This window comes from Electrophorus electricus, chromosome 1, assembly GCF_013358815.1.
Source record: "Electrophorus electricus isolate fEleEle1 chromosome 1, fEleEle1.pri, whole genome shotgun sequence".
NCBI classification, from domain to species: Eukaryota; Metazoa; Chordata; class Actinopteri; order Gymnotiformes; family Gymnotidae; genus Electrophorus; species Electrophorus electricus.
The window spans coordinates 27,908,450-27,931,407 of NC_049535.1; the positions used below are offsets into that span (position 1 = coordinate 27,908,450).

At 40.1% G+C, this 22,958-nt stretch overlaps 4 protein-coding genes and 1 non-coding gene across 9 annotated transcripts; all 5 read right to left on the reverse strand.

Moving 5' to 3' along the window:
* Positions 1 to 1,824: 1,824 nt before the first annotated feature.
* nme3 (NME/NM23 nucleoside diphosphate kinase 3) lies at positions 1,825 to 8,052 on the reverse strand. 2 transcript variants are annotated; one of them, XM_027014630.2, is made up of 5 exons: positions 7,934 to 8,052; positions 5,418 to 5,548; positions 3,851 to 3,952; positions 3,575 to 3,687; positions 1,825 to 2,769 (listed from the first exon to the last, which is right to left on the reverse strand). In XM_027014630.2, exons 1-5 carry the CDS (start codon positions 7,977 to 7,979, stop codon positions 2,652 to 2,654), a joined length of 510 nt encoding a protein of 169 aa, XP_026870431.2. In that variant the 5' UTR covers positions 7,980 to 8,052; the 3' UTR covers positions 1,825 to 2,651. The 2 variants fall into 2 exon arrangements, with proteins under 2 accessions (XP_026870431.2, XP_026870432.2); XM_027014631.2 differs by lacking the exon at positions 7,934 to 8,052 and adding an exon at positions 7,230 to 7,378.
* A 153-nt stretch (positions 8,053 to 8,205) lies between these two features.
* mrps34 (mitochondrial ribosomal protein S34) lies at positions 8,206 to 10,248 on the reverse strand. Its single transcript, XM_027014629.2, has 4 exons — positions 10,183 to 10,248; positions 9,265 to 9,587; positions 9,077 to 9,119; positions 8,206 to 8,877 (listed from the first exon to the last, which is right to left on the reverse strand). The coding sequence occupies exons 2-4, from the start codon at positions 9,580 to 9,582 to the stop codon at positions 8,576 to 8,578; spliced, it is 663 nt and encodes a 220-aa protein (XP_026870430.1). The 5' UTR covers positions 9,583 to 9,587; positions 10,183 to 10,248; the 3' UTR covers positions 8,206 to 8,575.
* A 263-nt stretch (positions 10,249 to 10,511) lies between these two features.
* On the reverse strand, positions 10,512 to 16,021 carry spsb3a (splA/ryanodine receptor domain and SOCS box containing 3a). Of its 4 annotated transcripts, none has more exons than XM_027014663.2 (7): positions 15,809 to 16,021; positions 14,624 to 14,770; positions 14,257 to 14,332; positions 13,956 to 14,143; positions 13,461 to 13,563; positions 13,239 to 13,364; positions 10,512 to 12,946 (listed from the first exon to the last, which is right to left on the reverse strand). In XM_027014663.2, exons 2-7 carry the CDS (start codon positions 14,747 to 14,749, stop codon positions 12,585 to 12,587), a joined length of 981 nt encoding a protein of 326 aa, XP_026870464.1. In that variant the 5' UTR covers positions 14,750 to 14,770; positions 15,809 to 16,021; the 3' UTR covers positions 10,512 to 12,584. The 4 variants fall into 4 exon arrangements, with proteins under 4 accessions (XP_026870464.1, XP_026870462.1, XP_026870465.1 ...); XM_027014661.2 differs by having other exon boundaries at positions 14,257 to 14,434; XM_027014664.2 differs by lacking the exon at positions 15,809 to 16,021 and having other exon boundaries at positions 14,608 to 14,765.
* A 2,221-nt stretch (positions 16,022 to 18,242) lies between these two features.
* Positions 18,243 to 21,135, reverse strand: atp6v0ca (ATPase H+ transporting V0 subunit ca). Its single transcript, XM_027014670.2, has 3 exons — positions 20,855 to 21,135; positions 19,418 to 19,601; positions 18,243 to 19,288 (listed from the first exon to the last, which is right to left on the reverse strand). The coding sequence occupies exons 1-3, from the start codon at positions 20,925 to 20,927 to the stop codon at positions 19,084 to 19,086; spliced, it is 462 nt and encodes a 153-aa protein (XP_026870471.1). The 5' UTR covers positions 20,928 to 21,135; the 3' UTR covers positions 18,243 to 19,083.
* Positions 21,136 to 22,559: 1,424 nt separating this feature from the next.
* Positions 22,560 to 22,631, reverse strand: trnac-gca. Its single transcript has one exon. It is a non-coding gene; the product is annotated as a tRNA-Cys (tRNA).
* Positions 22,632 to 22,958: the final 327 nt, after the last annotated feature.

Consider the following 22,958-nt stretch of genomic DNA (forward strand, 5'->3'; position numbering starts at 1 on the left):
TAGCTTTTATTTTCATACGCACAAATGCATTGAGAACATTGCACATTCTATTCTGAATCAAAACATGAATTAAAATTCATCAAATGTGTTATTTTTTTACAGAAAGTGAAGAAAGGGGAATATTAGGCTGTTAAAAAAAACTGCATTTTTCTTTACAAATTCACACGTTTACTGTATAAACAAAAATGCTTGAATATTGAGCTTTCCTGTAAATCACTAAACTAATATTTAGTTGTATAACCACTGTTTCTGAGAACTGCTTCACATCTGCGTTGCATGGAGTGAACCAAATTCTGGCCCCTGTGAACAGGTATTCCAGCCCAGAACGACTGGACTACATTCCACAATTCCTCTGAATTTCTTGGTTTTGCCAAGCATTTTTGATGTCACCCCACAAGTTTTCTATTGGATTAAGGTCCAGAGATTGGTCTGACCACTCCGTAAAGTTAATAATCTTGGGCTGGAACCAAGATGTTGCACGCTTACTGGTGTGTTTGGGGTCAATGTCTTGTTGAAACACCCATTTCAAGGGTGTTTTGTCTTCGGCACGATTCAACACTACCTCTTCAAGTATTTTGATGCATTCAAACTGATCCATGATCCCTGCTATGCAATAAATAGGCCTGAGTCCATAGTATGAGAAACACCTGCATTTCATGATGCTTGTGCCACCATGCTTCACTGTCTTCACAGTGTACTGTGGCTTGAATTCGGTGTTTGTGGGTCATCTGACAAACTGTCTGCAGCCCCTAGACCCAAAAAGAACAATCTTGCTTTCATCAGTCCCCAAAATGTTGCACCCTTTCTCTTTAGGGCAGTCGATGTGTTCTTTGGCAAATTGTAACCTCTTCAGCATGTTGTTTTTGCAGCATTGGGACTTTGCAGGGGCATCATGCCGATAGCTTGGCTTCACATAGGCGTCTTCTTTGTTACAGTATTCACAGGTAACTTTAGACCTTCTTTGATCTCCCTGGAGCTGATCATTGGCTGAGTCACTATTCTTCAATCCATTTGAATGGGAGTTTTCTGTTTTTCTTCCATGCCTTTCTGGTTTTGGTTGCCTTTTTAAAGCATTTGAGATCATTTTAACTGAGCAGCCTATCATTTTCTGCACTTCTTTATATGCTTTCCCCTCTCCAAATTTTTTCATCAAAATACACTGTTCTTCTGAACAATGTCTGGAACGGCCCGTTTTACTGTTTTTTTAGAGAGAAATGCACTACAACCAGTATGCACATCTGCTGCTTCCCATAATAGGGAAACCTGTTTGACACTTGTTTTTTTCACAGAACGAATGACCTCACTAATTGAATTTCACACTGCTATTATTTTGAACATGCCCCTTTTAGTTAATTATTCATTTATACAGAATCAGCAGCATACATGTCATGACTGCTGGGTCTGTTGGTTTTTTATTACTCTACCACACCTACTAGTACATCTTTTGCCATATAGAAACAATTTCTACCAGTGATTGATCTAGTTAGTGATGTTGGACTGCTATTATTTTGAACACAACTGTACAGGTGTTAAGGGAAATTTGTTTTCATTTTTTAAATTCTCAAGGGGGGCTTAGCACTCTTGTGATGCTCTAGATGCAATGTCATTAATAGAAATATACAAAACCATTGGCTTTAGAAGACCTTTTATTTCATAAGAGGTCACTTTGTAGTTATCAGACCTCACAAAAGTAGTGCAAAAACAGCAAGACTACTCTACAACACAAAGTTCATTTACAGCATTTAGCTGATACTTTTATCCAAAGTGACTTACAATTATGACTGAGTATAACTTGAGCAATTGCAGGTTAAGGGCCTTGCTCAGGGGCCGAACAGCGGCAACTTGGCGGTGGTGGAGCTTGAACCAGCAACCTTGCAATTACAAGTCAAATACCTTAACCATCGAGCTACTATTGCCTTAGCTCAATGGATAAACATTTATCAAGTCTCAGAGTACAATATTGCCTGTGTCATGATTCCATACATAAGCATGTCTTCAGTAGCTACAAAAAGGCTGTATAAAAATGTGATGATGCCAATGGTACCATGCAAAAGTCATGCATTTACCTTTCCTGAAAAAAAAGATCATGTGTAGTTGTGGTTGCTGAGGTGTTTTAAAGACAGCAGTGCCTGTCCTCCAGAATCTTTATGCTACATAAATTGCATTGCATATTTCAGAGACCCTATGTTCTGAGACCATTACCAATGCACTAAATACATTCACTTCAAACCACAGTAACAAAGTAACAGCACAAAACCAGCACAAAAATCATTAATATAAATGTATACAAAATGCACATCTTTTTAGCATGAATGTAAGCGACTTATCATATGCAAACATACAGCAACGAGGTGCGTTATCCAGATTGTGGTTATTTTTTTAAGAGAGCAATTTTTGGTCAGGGATTGTGTGTTCGTTCACATTACTCTGTGTATGATTACTACTTTTGACTTAAATGGTTGATCTCACTTTAAGACCCTCTAAGACACATGAGGCAGCGAGGCCTAAACCTTATTCCAGATTATCTTGAGCAGACTGTCCTTTGCCAGGCCATTCACTGCAGCAGGCAGTCCTCTTCTTGGAGTACTCCAAGAAGAGTATATCCTTACTATGCATATGAAAGGCCACAAAGCTCTGTGTGTGTGTTTTGTTCATGCATAGATCCACTGTTCAGAGCTCCCCTCCCAGCAGATGAGCTCATGTTCTTTGAACCATAGGGAGATTTCTCTCTGAGCACACTCCACCGAGTCACTGCCATGGATAACATTCCTGCAATACCAGAGACATGGTGAAGTTTAATGAGGGACATGAATGCATCATAACTCAATGATAAGTAATCTCTGTGTAATCACTCACTGCTATTTGTAATGCTCCTAAACAATCTCAGAATAACCGATACACTCTGGATTAGCTTCTTATGGCCTTGACAGCTTCTGGCATGTTCTGATAACTTAGCAAATTCCTGATTGTGTTTAAACACCGAGTTGACTTAAAGTCTGCTCAGATGCACTGTTGCTAGATATAATGCTGAGATAATAAGGCTGCATATCATTTTTAAATATTCAATAGTGGTCTTTTATTGTGTTCTAAAGCTTTCTAAGAACCAAGCAGCAAAAAGAAATTAATTTTACGAAACATTAAAACCACAAATGTCAATAGAAAACTTTGAAAAGTCTTTGATCGCTGTCCTCAAATTACTTTTGCCATGGATGGCAAAGTAAGATCCTTAGCTCTTGTCAGAATAGATCAAGTCAAGCAGTTTCATGTGAAAAGATATGCAATCCAAATTAGCTATAGTGCTAGCTGAAGTGTAGCGATGTGCTAACTAAATTCTGAACACTAAAAGAGAGAACCTATCTGATTTGGAACTTATATAACCAGTCCAGACACAAATAAATACAACTTACGGTGTATATTTTGGCTAAACTAGTACTAAACTTTCAAATTTTATTTTTTGGCACACGTTGGTGCTCAGCAGTAGAGATATGGTCTAATCGAGAACGTCTAGAGCAGAATTTGAGCACTTTGTCCTATTAGCTGCAGCTTTACATAATTAGTGAGGACTGTTACAAACCTGCCCACTTCTACACAGTAATCTCCTCTGATGGTTCCTGGAAGAGAGTCAGCAGGATTGGTCTCTCCAAGCATTTTTCTGGATGTCTTCACCACATCCAGGCCTTGCCACACCTCACACACACACAAATAAATAAACCATAAATAAATATCAGAGGTATCCATAACCTTTGATATTTATTACCACATGGCTGTAGCTCAGGTTGGAATTGAAGTAATGACCCGTAGATGACATATAGAGGTAGAGGGGCAGTTATGGAATATGTACCTATCTTACCATAGCCACAATAGGTCCAGAGCTCATGTATTTCAGCAGGCCTTTGAAAAATGTCTTGTTCCTCAATTCCCAGTAGTGCTCCATCAGTTGGTCTTCAGAAGCCTGCACAATCAACCATACACATTTTATACACACACTGTTCTTCTCATTTTTTATAACTAAATGTATAGTGCAAGTGTAGCAAATTTATGTCGTATGACAATGGCAAAGAGGCTGGGCACATCACTCAATTTCCAATGATTTACATTTACAGCATTTAGCAGACGCGCTTATCCAGAGCAGCTTACAAAAGTGCTTTGTCATTTACTCATAGAATACATCCTAGCCAGTGCAGTAGGTTAGAGTCCAATATACAAATGATCTAGAATACTGTAGAAATTCAGGGATCACTGCTGATGCCTAGAAGTACAAATACATAAGGTCTAATACACAATAAGTACTGTTAGACAAACTCAAGTGTGAGATTAAATCAGTACTTATTGTAGGGGATTGTGTCAGTCAATATAGGAGCAGGGTCAGTTGTCATTTAAATATTCTACAAATAGATGGGTCTTCAGTCTATGTTTGAAGACTGCAAGGGACTCTGCTGTCCAGACAGCAAGTGGAAGTTCATTCCACCATCTGGGAGCCAGGACAAAAAAATAGTCTCGATGCTCGTCTTCCATGAAACTTGAAGCATGGTATTTCAAGCCAAGCGATACTTGAGGTTCGAAGGACTCGAGGTACGGATAGGGCTTTGATGATTGACCTCATGTTTTAAGGGGCTGATCCATTTTTGGCTTTGTAGGCAAGGATCAATGCTTTAAATCTGATGCATGCAGCTACTGGAAGCCAATGAAGGGAGCACAGCAGCGGAGTAACATGTGAACTTTGGAAGATTGAAGACCAGTGATGGGTATGTATTGTACGGTGTACATACCAAACTGAGACCCATACCAAAAGCCTCACAGTAATCTGCTTTTTTCTTTTCTGTCAAACTTTTCTCTCAATTTTTGTCATCAATTCCCACCAGCCACCCAACTAGCTATCTCTGCTCTCATACTACACCTACTGTGAGTGAGCAGGAGAGATCAAGTCCTTTGAGACACAGGAGTTCAAGCACCATTTTTTGAGCTGGTGCCCATTATGACACACGGGGCACCTGAAAGCAATCAGAAGAGGGCACAAACTGCCCTCATTAGCAAGCGTGAGCATACAGGTATCCCTGTGTCATTGTGATTGACTATGGACAGAGTAACGCCATCCCCCTTACCCAGGAAGCAGTGCCAATTTGGCTACCTTGGACTCCTGGCCACAGATGGCTGTGGTATGATTGGGAATCAAATCAGCCAACTTTCACTTATGGGGCAAAAGCTTTTTCTGTTATGTCACCTTGGAAGAGAATTCTGCTTTTCTCTGAAAAAGAATCACTCAAATTGTGTCACTTAAGCAAGCTTGTGACAGCTGACCAGATTTGGTTGTCTGTTGGAAATCCTCTAGAAAAATGCCATATTATTGTCTCAAAAAAGAAATGGTTTTAAACAAGTAAGCATGGAGGTTCTATGTGAGGATAGGGTTTCTCTCTTACCTGCAGGAATTTAAGTCCAGCCAATCTGAAGCCCTTTCTTTCAAAGCGGTGGATTATCTCTCCCACTAGCCTCCTCTGCACTCCATCCGGCTTCACAGCGATGAAGGTGCGCTCATTCACACCAGTCCATCCTGCAATACCACATACCGACCACATGGTCCTGGAGATTTAGTTCCAATAATAATCCAACAATCTAATACACCTGCTCCAATTTACAAAAAACCGACAGATCTGAACATTAAAACCAGGCCCATGTTGTATTATGGAAACTATGGGAAAATACATATAAATATGACCACTTTATTACAGACTTCTACCCTTTCATGGTTGGAGCTTCCCTGTAATGGAAATTAGATGTGATCCTAGAATGCGGCCTAAAATCAGGTGCGCAAGTTTTCTGTGGCTCAGTTTTGCTGTGAATCCATATTAGCATGATAAAATCAAGATCTCTGAGCGACTTTGAATGGGGCATTGTTATCAGTGCTAGACTAGCCAGTGCCACCATTTCAAATACTGCCAACCTTGTGGGGTTTTCTTGTGCAATGCTGTCAAGAGTATACAGAGAATGGTATGAACAAATAAAACAAATTATCAATGAAAAGGGTCAGAGGAGGATATCAAGAATCATATGCACAATCAAGCAAATTACAGTCAAATACCACACTGGTGTGTCCGAATGCACAACTCATCATTCCGTAGCATGGATGGGCTATAACAGGAGATGACCAGTTCAAGTGCCATTGCTATTTAAAGGAAACAGAAAGGCAAGATTCCAGTGGGCATAAGAATGTGAAAACTGGATCACTGAGTAGAGGAAAAACATTGCCTGGTCAGATGAATTCAGATCTCTGTTGCACCATGTTGAACAGCGGGTCAGAATTTGGCACAAGTGGCATTAATTGATGAGCCCTTCTTGTCAGGTTTCAACAGTTCAGGCTAGTGGAGGTGGAGTAAAGGTGTAGGTAATGTTTTCTTGGCACATCCTTTGATGCCCGTGGATGGATTTTTGGACAGTAGGGCTTTCCCAAGCATTGTGCCCAACCATCCCTTTATGGCAACTGTTTACCCTATACAGGAAAGACATTTTAAACAAGAAACCATACCATGCCAACGTACCAGGCTTGTATCATCACGGATTGGTTCCAAGAACATGACAGCGACTTTTATTTGCTTCCCTGGCTTTCATAGTCACCAGATCTTATTCTTATAGAGAATGTCTGGGATGAGGTAGAACAGGCTGTTCAGAACATGTCAGTACTGCCATCTAATGTGTGGCAACTGAGAGATGTTATCCTGTCCACAAGGGCCTATATTTCTGCAAAACGAACTGCTGCGGTTCTGAAGGCCAAAGGATGCAATACTAGATGGGTGTCTAATAAAATAGCCATAGTGTATGCAGATGTAATATATATTCCACATGCTTATCTAAGATCACTGAAATGAAAACAGAAAAATGCTTAAAGTCGTTTAATATGTATACTCATGATTAGGGCTCTATAATACATTAAATATTCCTAAACGTAACTCTAGACAATAGATTTAGTGTAGTATAAACATCGACGATCTAAATGCATGTTAAATGTCAGTTAAAGTAGACTAGTAAGTTACATCGCAGGATAAAGTTTTTAGCCAACGAAGTCTCTGAGGTCAATTCAAAGGACGAGTCTCTCACAGTGATAGCTTGATCACAACAAAATCCGTTATCCGTTAGTAATAGAAGACAAAAGCACCGCTCTTGATTGGACTATAGAAGAAAATTTCATACCTTGCAATATTAGGTGTAACATTTTGAAAAATTGCCCTGTGACATACCAGTTTCACTGATTCGGGGTACTTTTGCTGCTAAATCCGCAAGATATTTTGGGTCCGCCGATGACCTCTTTGAGCCCATGAAGGCTAGCTAACTAACCAACCCTAGATGGATTGCCCAACTAGTTAGCAACCCAAATAGCATCCGTATAACCGTGTTGCGGCATACCCACTGACCAACAGTAGTCACACGCACGAAGCTATTAATAGTCTCTAATCGGAATGTCGCGACTGCAGCTCATATGGTAGCTAGCAAGTTAACTAGGTTAAGTGATTCAGCTTCCTAACAAATGTATAGACTCTGTCGGTTTTATTTTTGATTGTACACGTGATGTAGCTAACCAGCTAGCTAGCTATCAGCGTTAGATTTCAATGAACTTGAGTCAGCGGACTTTTGTTGCAGCACGAACAAAACATGCCGTGAATTATTGCTAGCTAGCAATAGAGTAACACCATAGGTACAATGTGCACACTCAATGACACATTTTATAGCTTTTCTTCTTAAAATAAGTTAGGCTAGCTCCAACTGATGAGTATGTGTGCTAGATTGCTAGTTTAGCTAAGCCGACTAACTAGCGCACACACTCATCAGCTAGCTAACAAGCAGTTATTTAGCTGACGTTACCCACGGCAACGAAAAAACTAAACTGACACAAACGAGTAAGCAATTAAGACAATTGTATCGTAAACGATAAGAGAGTAATTACCTGTCTTGAAAACGTAAGCGAATATCGTTAAGAAAAAGCAAATCATTTTCCCAATACCTCGCACCCGCTCAAGTTTTTTGGAGAAAGAAGGAACGTGCACGGGTTCGCGCACCGCTTTGAGGACTAGGGAAAAATGCGCGTGCTCAGCATTTTGCACAAAACTAAATGTATAAATCATAAACGTTGTAACACATTCATGCTAAGATCCGTAACGACAGGTATGACGCTTATGACTACAATAGTTCATGAGAGAGTACGATACTATAGGCGGCTTATTTGGTAGCTCATTTTTATTTATAAATAATTATACAAATGTCATCATGGCTCACGAGGACAATACACACAGATAAGACGGAAAAAGAAAAAGGCTCAGGCCTAAAATGTCCTCAGGGTGATTCCAATGCACTAAAGAAATAGATTCAACAGAGCTGATCTTTAAACAAAAAGGGCCATATTTTGAGCTGTCTTGATTTCACCAATTCTTGCAATTAATAATGTTAGCATTTGGATGTGAAAGCCCTTTCTACATCAGATACCAAATAAGTCCCATACTAGGTAAAAGGGTGGGGGTCATCATCATCTTTACTGATGCACGATCTTCACCATCAAAGGAAGTTTGACCTTTGCCATGTGAGCCCAACATTAGACTGGGGTTCCCTCCTGTTTTTCCCGCTCCTCCTGGAGGCGGAAGTACTCTTTACTGAGCAGCACGTCGCGTTTCAGAGGGAGGCTGGGTTCAGGCAGGCTGCTTGCTTCCACACCTAGCTGCTTAGCCTGCTCTGCTAGAATCATAGCACGCAAGAGTGGTGGGTAGCGCACATGCTGGATGGGGGTCTCGGGCACAGGCTCGAAACACTTAAAAGCTTCTTCCTCATGCTTTGGCACCAGTCGCCAGTCATGGTACATGACCTTCTCTATCTCCTGCTCTGTGCCCTCCTCTTTACCTGGAACAAAACCCACTGATTTAGTGCACCATTTATAACTACAAGGTCTGATGTTTATGAAAGCCAACCAGTCATGGGAGTTTAAACTGTGCTGAACTTCAACAAATTGTAATGCCTGGTGAGAAAAAAAAATTATGTAGTTTTGGAAAATGATTATATTATAATATCTATTATAGTGCTGATTTGACAGTCTACTTGCCTTTAAATGTTAAAATGCCCCATGCCTTCCCATGGTCCATATTCTACAGGAGGAAAGAAAGACAGAATTGAATGAGTTCATGCTCACCAACCAGAAATATTTATGCTTTTTGAGAGTTTTGAGTTTCATATGTCTCTTAATAAATAATTCAATAGTAAACGTTGAGAGAAAGATGAACAGGCTCTTACCTCTGCTGTGTAATCTACTTTTACTTTAGTTATCTTCCAATAGCAGGGCTCTGTGTTTTCGTCCAGCCACGACTTGCGCGTGAATAGCCGTCCCACGCCAAACATGCGCATGCCAGCCAGCAGCGTGAAAAGTGTCGTCTCTCTTCGCACGTCCTGCCAAGCCAGGACAGGCAGCTTCTTACCACTGAACGGACGTGTCATGCTGTCATAGTCCAGCGCGTAGCGCTGCGAGTCCCGCGGCCGGTTTTTCAGCTCTCGATAGGCCCGTATTTTTCGGGCCATTTCAGCAATGAGTCTCAGGCGCTTTTTCTTCACCATCGCAACTGAGAAAGACGATGTAAAGAGGGGTCAAAGAAAGATTAACTATTGAAAATGTTAAGAAAAAAGCGATTCTCGCATCACAACCTGGCAGATTCTGGATAACATACAAATATAAAGTTGTCTTCCTCGCACTGTATAATTGTTAATATCCATTCCTGTAGATATACAGTAACTTAAGCATACTAATCTCCGGGAACAGGATTTATCACATTTCTCATTGTGTCTGTACCTCTCTAGCTAGCTAGCCCTCATAATCTTTGAAACCATGTAGGCATGTTAAGGCAAATTATTGCCACGGCAATAAACTGGGACAACATCGCTGTAAAGAAAATATATATTTTGTTACAGGATATCCATCAATTATACTGCACGCCTCATAAAGGTAACCAGAGCTAGCTTGACAGTGCAGCTCCTACGAAGAAAGCTAGTTAGATAGCTACATTATTCACATGCAGATAGCTCCAGGCATTATGCTCATAACGAATACATAAAACCTGATGTTAGAAAAATGTCAACTTGTAAAATAAATTATACGCAAAGCCGTAAAAAAAAAAAAAAAAAAAAAAAACACTTTACACCATGGCACATTCGCCTTACCGATTTTACTTGGCTTCAGAGGTTTTTTTTTTTTTTTACTTGACCTCCACGAACGCAACTTCCTGTACGACGGCATCAAGAGAAGAACTCCGTTTCGGAAATTTTCTTATAGCACTGGTTCCTAGAAGTCTTGAAAGAAACGCCGGGATAGTTTTTGAAGTAAAATTCTAACTCGTATTGCTTTTGTTTGTATTACCTTGTATGTGGAAAAACGCTCTAAACCTGTAATTTTCTTTGTCACACCACACAATGGTTACAACATAAAAGGGTCATGCAGTAAATTACAATAGTTAATATTTATTATGAAGTTGAAAAAAGTAACCTACATCTATAGACTCTTTTTATTCATATATAATTTTCTTCCAGTTTTTTTCCATCATACTTCAGAGGCAATCTTTGACATATACTAGAGTCAGAGTAAAGAGAAAAGGCCAAGGCATGCAATATGTACAAACCACAGCCACATTTTGAGCTGTCTTGATTTCACCAATTCTTGCAATGTGGACAGAAGCTGTGCTTTTTTACTGACCACAGCATAGAGGACCTGAATGTATTTCTGTATACACACAGTAAGCAGAAAAAAGTGCTGAATGCATAACAAAAAAACAACAACTGTGATTTACAAAAATTATATACAATAAAACCCCTTACCAATTAAATATGACCCTCACAGAGAGATATAAAGAAATATGCTCATAAGAACAATGGGTCATGCACATTGTTCAGATAGCATTTTAATTCAGAACAAACACTGATTAAAACACTAGGGTTGCACAATGTAATGTTTGATAATCATTATTGTAGTATTGGCTTTTACAATACTGATATTCCAGAAGGCCACAATATGCAATTCAGATGCAATTCAGTCATGCGATAAATCAAATATTTGTGTTCTCAGATGAGTGGTATTTTGACAAAGGACAATATTAGATTACATAACCAATAAACTTAAAATATTTTTGGTTAAAACAAAAAAGTTAAATACTTAAACGTCACACTGTCCACCGGCATTTTAGTACATTGCACGGCCTATCTTGAGTCTCTATATGTAGTATTATCACCACAGTGTAGTACTGTTATTGATATTGTGTAGGCCTAACCAACACTACTGGCTTTCCAGTCAACATTGTGAATTTGTTATTTAGAAAAGTGGTTTGGGGTGTGGCTCTGACTTTCCTGTCTGCCACTAATAGACTGCCAACACTGGCAATTTTTTGCATCAAGGTAAAAGTGTCCCTAGTGAAAAACTCCAGTTCACATGAGATACGTCGTATAGGTTGCACAAATATTTCTAAAGACGGTGTGGCATTTCTTACAAAGTGAGCTATGGGAAAACCAAAATGCCTTCAGAACAATTTCTAAAACTTCTGCTGTTAATTGATGGTAACATTATACACATCAGTACAGAGTTTCTGAACCCAGTCTCACACTGCAGCATCCACACTTGTATACTTGTAGTTGATGTTCCACATTCTTAACAGCTGGGTTGCAAAAATGTGGAGCATCTAGGAAGCTTCAACACTTCATAAAAGATAGCATTAGTAGTTATAGGGGACCCACTTTTGGCAGCAAGAGCATTTGTCAGTCATATATTGCTGCACTGTGACAGTTGTGTAAACAAGACAATTGCTATGATTGTTCCAAACGTCTCATGTTTACCAATTTCTTCCATTGAAGTAAGCACACATCATTAGTTTCAGCAAATTTCATTATTGCAATATTAATGAAGATGGTTGTCTACCTAGTCATTTCAGTTGCTAACTTGGGTGGTAAATTTCAGTGGTACATCAAAAAAAGGTTGATACCTAATGTACACTGCCCTACATCCATTTTGGAGTCCATTTTACCCATAAATAATTCTATGGATGCCAGCATGATGCTGTACAGAGCACTGAGGCTAATGATCAATGATAATACTGACATAATGTATTAAACTGCTTATAGGAGATGGGACAATGTGACATTATGTTTTGTAACAAAGAACTAGATAAGGTAGTCAGCAACACAGAAGTGAGCTTCAGCACAGAGCTCTAAAGTGAAAAAACAGCATCATTCTGAGAGTTTGTGTGTTTTACATGTCTCTGTATATCCACAAAGTACTGTTTTGCATGTCTGAATGTTCCATACACTGAGATGAGATTTCAACAGACCCACAGAGATTAAAGTACAAAAGTATACTCTACCTTGGGTGTCTATTTGTTAAATCAGAAACATTATATACTAATCTGAAATACATACAATAACTTAATTGAAATATGATTCTATTCAAAAGGTTCCTTTCAGCCAACCATGTGAGCACCCCAAAACAAAACATTTGAGTTTGTACAATGGGACAGCCTGAACACATGTACATATGTGTGTGTGTGCACGCACACACGTGCGTTCACAAGAAAAGCAGAATTTTAGGTCCAACGACAACGTTTCCTCTGGCAGGCCTCAGGATCAGAAGCACAGCCTTCTGAGTCACTGCCGGAAGAGGGTCCAGGTGGAGTGTGCGTGTTTGAGTTTGTATGTGGATGCGAGTGGTCCAAGCTTAGCACCCAACCAAGTTTGGAGTGCAGGAGGTGCCTGAGACCAGGTGGGAGTGGCAGCACACCAAGGGCATCGGCTCCGGAGGGGAGGAGCTTGCGAAGGCGCCAGCAGCAGAGGTACTGGAGAGAGGTGGGTGCGGAGACTGAGCGGATCACCTTCATGCTGCTTTTGGCAGCAGTGGAACACGCCATGGGGTACACACGTTTGTTCTGCAGCTCTGTGGCAGCTACACCTGTGATGTATGCAGGCAGGAACACATATTTTAAAATGTATGTTATAAGAGCATGGAACATTTCCAGTTAACATTTAAAGTTCGGCTGCTCAACCGTGAGGGAATGTTGGTGCTCTGTGCACAGCACACTCTGGAACTTGCATCCTCTTGGGCAATGACATGCAATAAACAGTCATCTGGGGCCAGTGTGGTACATTATATAACCAAAGAATATTGGTTAACACAAAACTGGTGCACATGATTTCATAAAGATCCCTAGCGTTGGGTGTGATGGATTTAAAGTGGACCTTACCAATGCATTTGCGATTTTTGAAGAAGGTAAGAGTTCCATGCCAGGTGTCCAGGTGAACTCCTATGATAGAACCCTGGCCAAACCGAGATGAGAAGCTCACTTTGTCACCATTATGATGCAACAAACCTGAAGACACAAACACCACCAAGTCAATCATAATACCATAAAACACACTCCCTATGCTATATTATTACTGTTTGTTTGCATTTGACTTGTATTTACCTGTATATGACAAGCCCCAACTGTCTTCATCTTTGCCCAACAAACTGCAGAAAGTGTGTCTGTATTTGTCCAAATTCACATCTGAAGTACCGATGCCTACCATCTATCAAGTTCACACAATAAGTTGTCAGCTGTTTTCCAATATGCAGCCCACTTATAGCCACAACTTCATTATCAAGACAACTCTACCAGCTTAATACCATGCCGGGGTTAATGCTGTATCAATAGAGCTCTGCCACCCAATTAACACCAGGTCATCAGTGGTCCTGTGGTTAGAAACTGACCAGTGATGAACATGATGGAGGATGGCTGACAAACTGTGCATGCCAACAGATGGGCCATACACTGCAATTATACACTTATTACAGGTACCTAATAAGATCCATGTACCTCAGCCAAAGTGGATTTGTAATAAAGTGGATGGTGGTTGTATATTAGCATTGTATATGAAACTTGGATTCTCTACAGTTAACCTGCACTCCCCTCAGCCCTCACCATGTCCGTGCCGTAGACAGGGGAGGTCATTTTGATCTCCCAGAAGTGCTGTCCCTCAGAAAGCTCCTTGGAGCCACGGATGGCCGCCGTGCCGCAGCTATACTCTGAGTGGAAGCTCACCTTCCTATTCTCACAGCTGAGCAGCGTCGCTGCCGAACGGCTGCCCTCATCCCATACCCAATCAAACTCTGGCATGCGGAGATAGACACACAGCACAACCAATCAGAGACTTGCAGGTTCAGAGTCAAAGCATCTAAGGGGTCTAGGCTAAGCAAGGGAAAGTCCATGCGCACAAACGTACCCTGGTCGTCCTCACCACAGTGACAGTCCCTCAGCCGTGCGTAACTGCGCAGACGCGGGTTGCAGCTCGACTCCATCTGCAAATCACAGCTGCAATATGACTCTCCAGTTACAGGTACTGCACTCGGCACTGAGGGCACAATACCAGGATACTCAGCCTCTGAGTCTGAGTCACTGTTCTACAAGACACAAACATACAAAAGCACACAGATTTTTTTTTTCTTCAGAAAACCTTAAACGCAATATGAAGTCCAAATGAAAAAAATATATACCTGTGCATCTATAGTTACTTATCTGTGCAGGATATATTTCAATGCGGATTACATGGACTGTACAGAAATGGTCCCCACACCTGCACGTCCACACACCTGTAGGCGATCATAGCCCCACTCCTCGTTGTCTGATGCCAGTACCAGTGCTCTCGCATCTGCGTCCCGTCGAATTCCACTCCACAAGTACCGCCACGCTCGACTGTTTCTGCTGCGCCTGGACATGCCAGCCAAAGGCCACCACACCTGGGACCGATTTAAGCAGTGGTAATCAACCAGCCTCTTGGACATCCATTTCCCTTTTAAGTGAATTTGAACCTATTTCAGCTTTCCCTGGCTTTCTGAAGTGGGCAGGCCACCAAGAACAAGGCTGGGAAACAGTAAATTGATGTGCAAGGCAGAGGCTGAGCAATAACACCAAAACGGTTTGTGGAATTTTTCAAAATATTAGGCATTACCTAAGGCAATCTGTTAAAATATGTAATTCCACATACAGGTAAATCTAACTGAGCATACACACGACTCACATCTAGATATGATGTCGCATGATGTACCTCTGAGTTTGATAGCATAGCTACCGACTGTTTGGCGATCACAATGCATCTTCGAACTTCCAGCTAGCTGTTAGCTAAGCGAGCTAGATATTTTAACTAGCTAGCTATCTTGACTGCTAACCCAGCTAATACGCGAAACTGCATTCTTTACCAAACTGAGAAACAATAAATACATTTGGGTCATGCAGCTACAAACTATTTAAACCACAACGTAAAAAAGGCATTATCGGCTAACCATGAGTTTACACAGCACTAGGAGTAGTGCAATACATTTCAATTTGCGAACTAGCCTGTTTAACGTATATTATGCCCGGGCCTCTAGCTAACCATGGTTACGTAAAATGTGTTTCCTGTTTGATCATTTGTCATTGACAATTGTTAAAATAAAACAATTACCACATCAAGGTAAACCTAGATATAGACAATGCATTGATAAGAGATCTAAAGACAGAATCCTGAGAAGCATCTCGAAGGCTGCTTTTGGCCTAGATAGTTGAAGCGTTCAGCTATCTAGCTAACTTAACTAGGCTAGCTAAATAAGATAAGGCTTATTTGATTTTTGCAGACCTGTTACTTTCCAATTGTAGTTGTACTGAAACCAATTCATTATCTGTCTACCATCAGAACGACATCTCCATTTATTTAGTTTCGTGATAACAAATGGGTTTGGAGTTAACATTATCTAGCCGGCTAGCAGTCTACGGTCTCTATAGCCTAAAGGCTCATTTACCAGCTTTGTAGAGGTCACCTGACAGCCTCTGAAATCCTTCTTCGGTGTCCGTACAGCGTAATGTATTAGAAGCCGTAGTGCGAGTATCTATAGTTAACTATGTTTTCTGTGGGGGGAAAAGTCCGAGTCTTCTCCCACTAGCTAGTAAACTAGCAGTGCTACTCTTTCTATGACCTACTTTCGCCATAGACGTAAACAATACGGCACCAAGTCTTGCCCCCTTTTCGTAAGACTGAAGTAACGATTGGCCAAACAGCTAAATAGGTGGGATGGTTTTAAATCAGCTGTCATTTAATGACACGCAAGTCTCAAGGTTTATCTTAAAAACCAATAAATCGTAAAATTAGTTTCCCCTAAATCCTTGTCTCTGTATATATGAATAAAACAAACGATCCATGAAAACATATATTATGAATGATTCGGATTTGAAGTGCTACAGGGAACATTTTCATTACACATTGCACAGGCAAGTCTACGGGTATCTACAGAGTCTTTAACAATGCAGTGGAAAGTGACCCTCCCTGTAGCTGTGTAGCAGTTACATGTGTGATCTTGCATTTCTGGTTGTACACCTAAATTCTGCATTACTTAAAACTTGTAAAAAGCCACATACTCGAAGTGGATACATAGTTTTGCTCTTCCCCTGGCGTCATCTGTCACTACTAATATCAATCCAAGTTAATACTGATATCATGGTATTTTCTGAGGTCGTTTGGGCCCTGTTTGTTAGTGGTGCCAATACACTCACTGAGATTCTGATAATTTCAGGAAACACAGTTCTGCGGATAAAATCATGAGATGGGACCTGTGAATTAAAAACTTGACTAAGATCATGTATATGGTTTGTTTAAGCTATGATCTGTCCTTCAGACAATGTCTACACGGGATTTTTACACAGATAACTTTGATTATTGCAATGCTGCGTAAGTCTCGTACATACCATCCACTTTAAAGGTATTTTATAAGCAAGTGCAGACGTAAGGACGGTGCCTGTGCTCTTCAGCACCCCCAGTGGTGAACAGGGTCCCATATCGGTAGTGAACGTTATAGTAGGTCCGTCGCAGAGACTCATAGACATGTGGTAACGTGAAGACTAATCCCTCTGAGCACAGCCTTATATTTGACTTTTTCCCTCGTGAGTTGGAATTATAGTAACAGTGCTCCTCAGTGCTTATGGAGAATTGTATTTGAATACTGATTCAAATTGAAAAAACAGGGCTATACCACACCATAAGATCAACACAGCCAGGCTTTCTTGAATAAACCAGCCAGAGTTAATTTAAACCACCAGGACGGATAGGAAAGACCTAAACATCAGCATGGCGCACAGCATGCTCTATAGAACAGGAAACCTCGAACTCAAGTCATTTTGTTTTCGAATAGACCACACTAGGAAGATATGGAGATCAATTAATATGTAATTAACATGTAAATGGACAGTAGTAGCCCAGTGGTTAAGATACTTTACTTGTAATTTCAAGATTACTGGTTGAAGCTCCACCACTGCCTGGGCCTCTGAGCAAGGCCCTTAACCCTCAATTTCTCAAGTTGTGCTCAGTCATAATTTTAAGTTGCTTTGGATAAAAGCGTCAGCTAAATGTACAGTTTTTAAGCATTGTAGGATATCTAATAAGTAAGTGGGATGGATGTGACCGTCTCTGTAGCATCTAACAGGAATCTGGCTGTTTTTAGGTATTTGTTAGGTTGATGAATGGACCCAGGTCACATGATTACACAACAAAGTTAATATGCAGGTATTTGGGTATGTCAATTTGTGCGGTCTAAAGAAATGAAAACAGGGGTAAATTAATTACAACAGCACAAGGATTCATAAAACATTCAACTGTAAAGACTAATTAAACTACTGTATTATTATTATTCACATTTCATATTATTAATAGTAATAAACATAGTGAATAACACTAGTATGACCATAGAACATGCTAACTCTCTCAAACTAACATGGGGTTTGTCTTTCCAAGAAGACTGTTAGTGGGCCCGCTAGGCTTGGCTGGTTGTTACTGAGCAATGTCTCAGGACACTCAGTGGACCTCATCAACTGATCACGCTTTTGTGCAAGCATACTTGTAATTAATTGTATTTAGCCTGAATTCATTCTAGTGGGAAACATGCAAATCCATGCTTTGTCAGATTTTCCACTCTAAAAGAAATACAGGAAGGATGTTAACTCATCAAGGCATCATAGCCTACTGAAAAGTATAACAAATACATTTTCAATTTATTACTACAAGTAGGTGATTTAATTAGTCAGGTGACACTTGCTCTCTGATTTGACTGTTAAGCGTAGTGATTCTGTTTAACTCGAGTTAAACTGAGCATACTAACCGAAAAGATCATGTTTTGCAGTACATACAACTCAAATACCTAAAACATTATGGCATTTATAAGAATTCATAAGAAACTACCGCAGACAAAGGAGGAAGTTGAAGTTTTATTTGGAAACAGGACGGGCTGGGCTGGTGTTTGCCCATCATTGCAACCAGTAACAGTAGTAACTACAGGTATAACGCTACACATGTCCAAAAGGATATCACCTTAGAATTAAAACGTACACATTCACGCACACACATACGTGTGCATACTCGCAATCGCACACTCTGTAAACTTCCACACCAATATCTTGATACAGACAAACAAAACTCTATGGTAACCAGTGATTACATCCAGAGCAACTCCAAGCACAATTTACCCACAGTGCAATTCACCTACCTATACAGATATATATTTTGATACATGTATTTATATATAGATCATTGGGATTTCAATAAAGACTTTAATCAATTTAAGCAGTTTCATGAACACTTCAAAATCTTCATAAATAATCAAAATGCTTTTTTTTCTTTTTTTTTTTTACAGTTAGGTCCTCAACATCAGTGTTAGAATCAGATATGGTCCCAAAATATATGACAAATAAGATTATTTGTTCTTCAAACAAGAAAAAAAAAGGAATAAAATAAAAACACAAACAAGTGTAGCGGTAGGGATAAGGGCAGCTACCTATACACCAACAAGACAAGAACACAGGAACACAGCGCATTTACAAGGAGACGCACGTTAGGTTACTATAATACACACAGAGGGGAGAGCTCACACACACACACACACACACACACACACACACACACACACACACACCCCTCTATTCGGTTCTTGTGGTGTAGTTACTCAATGTGTTTTATTAAGTGGATGTATGTGTTGGTGTAGTGGGTGGGTGATTGTGTTATTATAATCATTATTACTGATATTAACATAGTTTACTTGGTGGAGAGGATAAGGGCAACGATAAGCCCATACAACCCCAGCACCTCAGCAAAGATCAGAATGAGGATCATGCCCACAAACAGGCGAGGCTGCTGGGCTGTGCCCCTGACGCCTGCATCTCCCACAATGCCGATGGCAAAGCCAGCAGCCAAGCCACTCAGGCCCACACTGAGCCCAGCACCTAGGTGAAGAAAACTCCTGCACACACAGAAATGGAGGACTTAACATCCAAATCAACTCACACAGCTGAATACATCAACAATCCCCCCTCCCCCCAGTGCTCAGCTGGGTACTACAACATTAGGAACAAGCATGTGTTCCACTTACTTGTAGAGTGAGACGGTGTCTGAAATACTGTTGGCAATGAGAACAGCAACCACCAGGCCATAGATGGCAATGATGCCTGCCATTACCACGGGGATGATGGACTTCATGATCAGCTCTGGCCTCATCACAGACATGGCAGCAATGCCTGTGCCACTCTTAGCTGTACCATAAGCAGCACCTAGTGCTACAGAGATAAAGTGTAAATCAATCCACCAGAGAGAGAGAGCGAGAGAGAGAGAGAGAGAGAGAAAGAGAGAGAGAGAAAGAGAGAGATTATTGTGATGCCTGTAGTTCTAAACTCCATTAGGCTATATTAAAATAGTGGACAAGTCTTAAGACAATAAATGCAATAGTTTCTTTACTTTGCATTAGACTGCCAGGTCTCAGCAAATACTCCACTGATATGCAACATTTTAAAACCCACATAAAAATATCTATTGTTTTATCTATGCATAAATATATATCTATAATCTTTCTCTGCATACACTTGAAAGTATGTGCATATACACACTTATCTGTTAAAGACTTCAAATAAGGAATAGATTAGTGGGCCCTTGTGCAGACGGTTTTACTAGTCAGCAGTCACATGACCAAACTCGGGACTCCCTTCTGCACTGGATGGAGTGCAACATTTGTGCCACAATGACAAGCCAAGACTCGCCGTAGAGGCACTTGTCTCGTTTTAAACGAACAGATACGGAAAATATCGAGGCCACCCAGGGGAAACTGGCTTTCGTTTAGTCATGGTTAGCCAGCTTTCTGTTCTACGTCTTTTAACAATTCAAGTTGACTTATATACGTGTATTTATTATACAAGTTGTATTATAAACCTTGTATTAAAAAGTCAGTGTCGCATTGGGTAATGGACTACACTTGCATACGTTATTTAGCTAATGGTTCGTCTATCATCGATCAATTTCGGACGTGAAAATGAAATTGTTTCTCTGTTATGTTAAAATAAAGACAGCAAATACGTGGTTATATGAAACACCAATGCCGATTTCATTACAGGTTATTTATACGACATCAATTTAGTAAAATGCCCTTGCGCAAAACGTGAGTCGATAAGGCAGCGAGCCCAACAGTGCCAGTTGCTACGTCAATACTTATACATTCGCTGTCGGTGTAAGACATAACGTTTGGTGTAATTTAGCTAAAAGTTTTTATAAAATAATCAATCAACCTAGTTAGGTTAGCTAAATAAATAATTTACAGGCATTACGTCAATTAGGACGTCATGTACCGTGATGGAAACCTTCCCTTCCCCCATAGATATTAGCTACGGCCGCATCACCGCTCCAGCTGACTGTGTCATTCATATCACATTCGGTATTAAAACAATGCTTATTCTGTTCAATCGAATAAACAACAAATACAAATATTTAAAGCCTGCAAATCTGTATATCACACACGATGCTGAAATGACGTGTCTCTTACCACTGAAGACCATTGCTGCTGAAGCACCCATCACTGCAAAGAAGGGGGAGTATTCGGGGTTTTCGGCGGACATTCTCTTGCACGTTCAGGACACAAACAAAATAACGACAATGAGGTAAACAAGCCTAACTATACCCAGGCTCACTATTCGCGTTACTATGAACAACGCTTCCACAATGACAGGGCTTTAAGAGTGTGGTACGAAGAGCGGGAGTTAAGTCACGAATCCTATAGAACGCTCATCACCGGTGAAGAGGAAGAAAATGGCGAACTGAAGGGAGTCACGTGATCAGCCATGAGTGTTCAACCCATTTCCTCTTTTTAGGGAGGTCCCATAAATAAGCAACGTAATTTCCAACTTTTAGTAGTGATTTATCTTCGACATTTCACAATCAAGTTATACTCATTTTAAACTATAATCAAATTTATAACATTTCAAGGTAGTGGTCCAGCTCACAGCTTTAGCATCCTACCGAAACCCCTATTAATACCTATTTTGGTATAACCCATTGCAGACTTGGACTGAGATGTGTGAATACCATTTCATTTGTCAGTGGCCTTACCCATAATGTGAAATGCAAGGTTTGTATAAACCGAACGTTATTGATGATTAGTGACATTACCGCATGACATTGACTGTGGCCAAAGACCATGCTTGCATTCAACATACCCAGACACACTCGTACACTTGTCAGTCCTAAATGTTATGTATAGAAATATAAAAATATTTCACTAAAATTATTACTGTAACTTAAACCACGTTACTGTGGAATAATTAAAAATAGAGTCTGGAAATAGTAAATAAGCACTTAAGGATACTGGAGCAGCACTGTGACACATGCCACTACTAGGGTGAGCACAAAGTCATGTGCTCCCATAGGTCTCATGACTCCCACATTTTTATGTTCATAAGAAAAAATAATAATTTTGCCTTATGGTGTTTTGAAGTCCATAATTTAAATAATTAGATTAGTAGATTATTTAATCCATAGATTGTTTTTGTTTTTTGGGTTTTTTTTTTGCTGTTGACGGATTTGGAGAGTGGTTTTAACTCTGTGAAAGAGGCAGATTTGGTTTGGTTAAACATTTTTGTTTTTGAATAACTGTGAGTCCCCACCTTAAATGGTCTTGTGTATGAAATGCGCTTAAAAAAAAATAAAATTATAATCTTGCCTGTTTTGTCCGACTGGTTCTCAGGTCTCGGATCAAGTCATGTGGTTTCATTACACAATTGCTATGCAAAGGATTTTTTGCACTGTAAGCCACATTGATAGTTCGAGAAGAGAAGTTACTAAATTACAGAGTTGTGCAATAACGGGAATTAGTATTTGTCCAATTTAACACCATATGGCCAATATTTTCAAAAATTTATTTCTTTGCCGTGTTTTTAAATATCCGCGATATCTTATAGGCGGCTTGAATGCTGATGATATATGGTCCGTTACTGATTACTACCACTGAGAGTCGCTGTAAACCCTTGTGTCCATACATCTATAAATCCTGGCAGCTGTATCCCATTGCTCTGCTTACGTGGCAAAGACAGATATCATGTTTTCCAGTTGTGTTCTTCATGGTGTCTTGCCAAAAGTCTGATTTGAGAACTCTAATTTCGTACATTTTCCCTCCTAAATGTCATTGTAACGTGTTTGTATGAGTCATTAGAAACGTGGACTGTTAACACTATTCTTAAAAACGACACATTTGCAGGGGGCACCCGGATTTGAACCGGGGACCTCTTGATCTGCAGTCAAATGCTCTACCACTGAGCTATACCCCCATAGACTGAGAGTGTGTCCTGATTTGAAGTACAGGTTTCCCTAGCAATCACAAAAATGTAGGTAAGTAAGATTAATTTTCTTTCAAGGAGCAGAAATTTAAAGTCTTACAAATGTTGGTTAAACAATTAAGTAAAATACAAATACTCCTTAAGTAAAGAATATCTGTACTCCACTCTCCACCCCATCTATAGATATATTTTGACTAATAAATCAAAATAATCTAGTGACATTTACTAAAGAGCATGTGAACACTCCACTACCACCACCACCTCTATGACTCCCCTTTATGCTGAACATAAGTAGCCTATAAATCAATAGCCAGTACC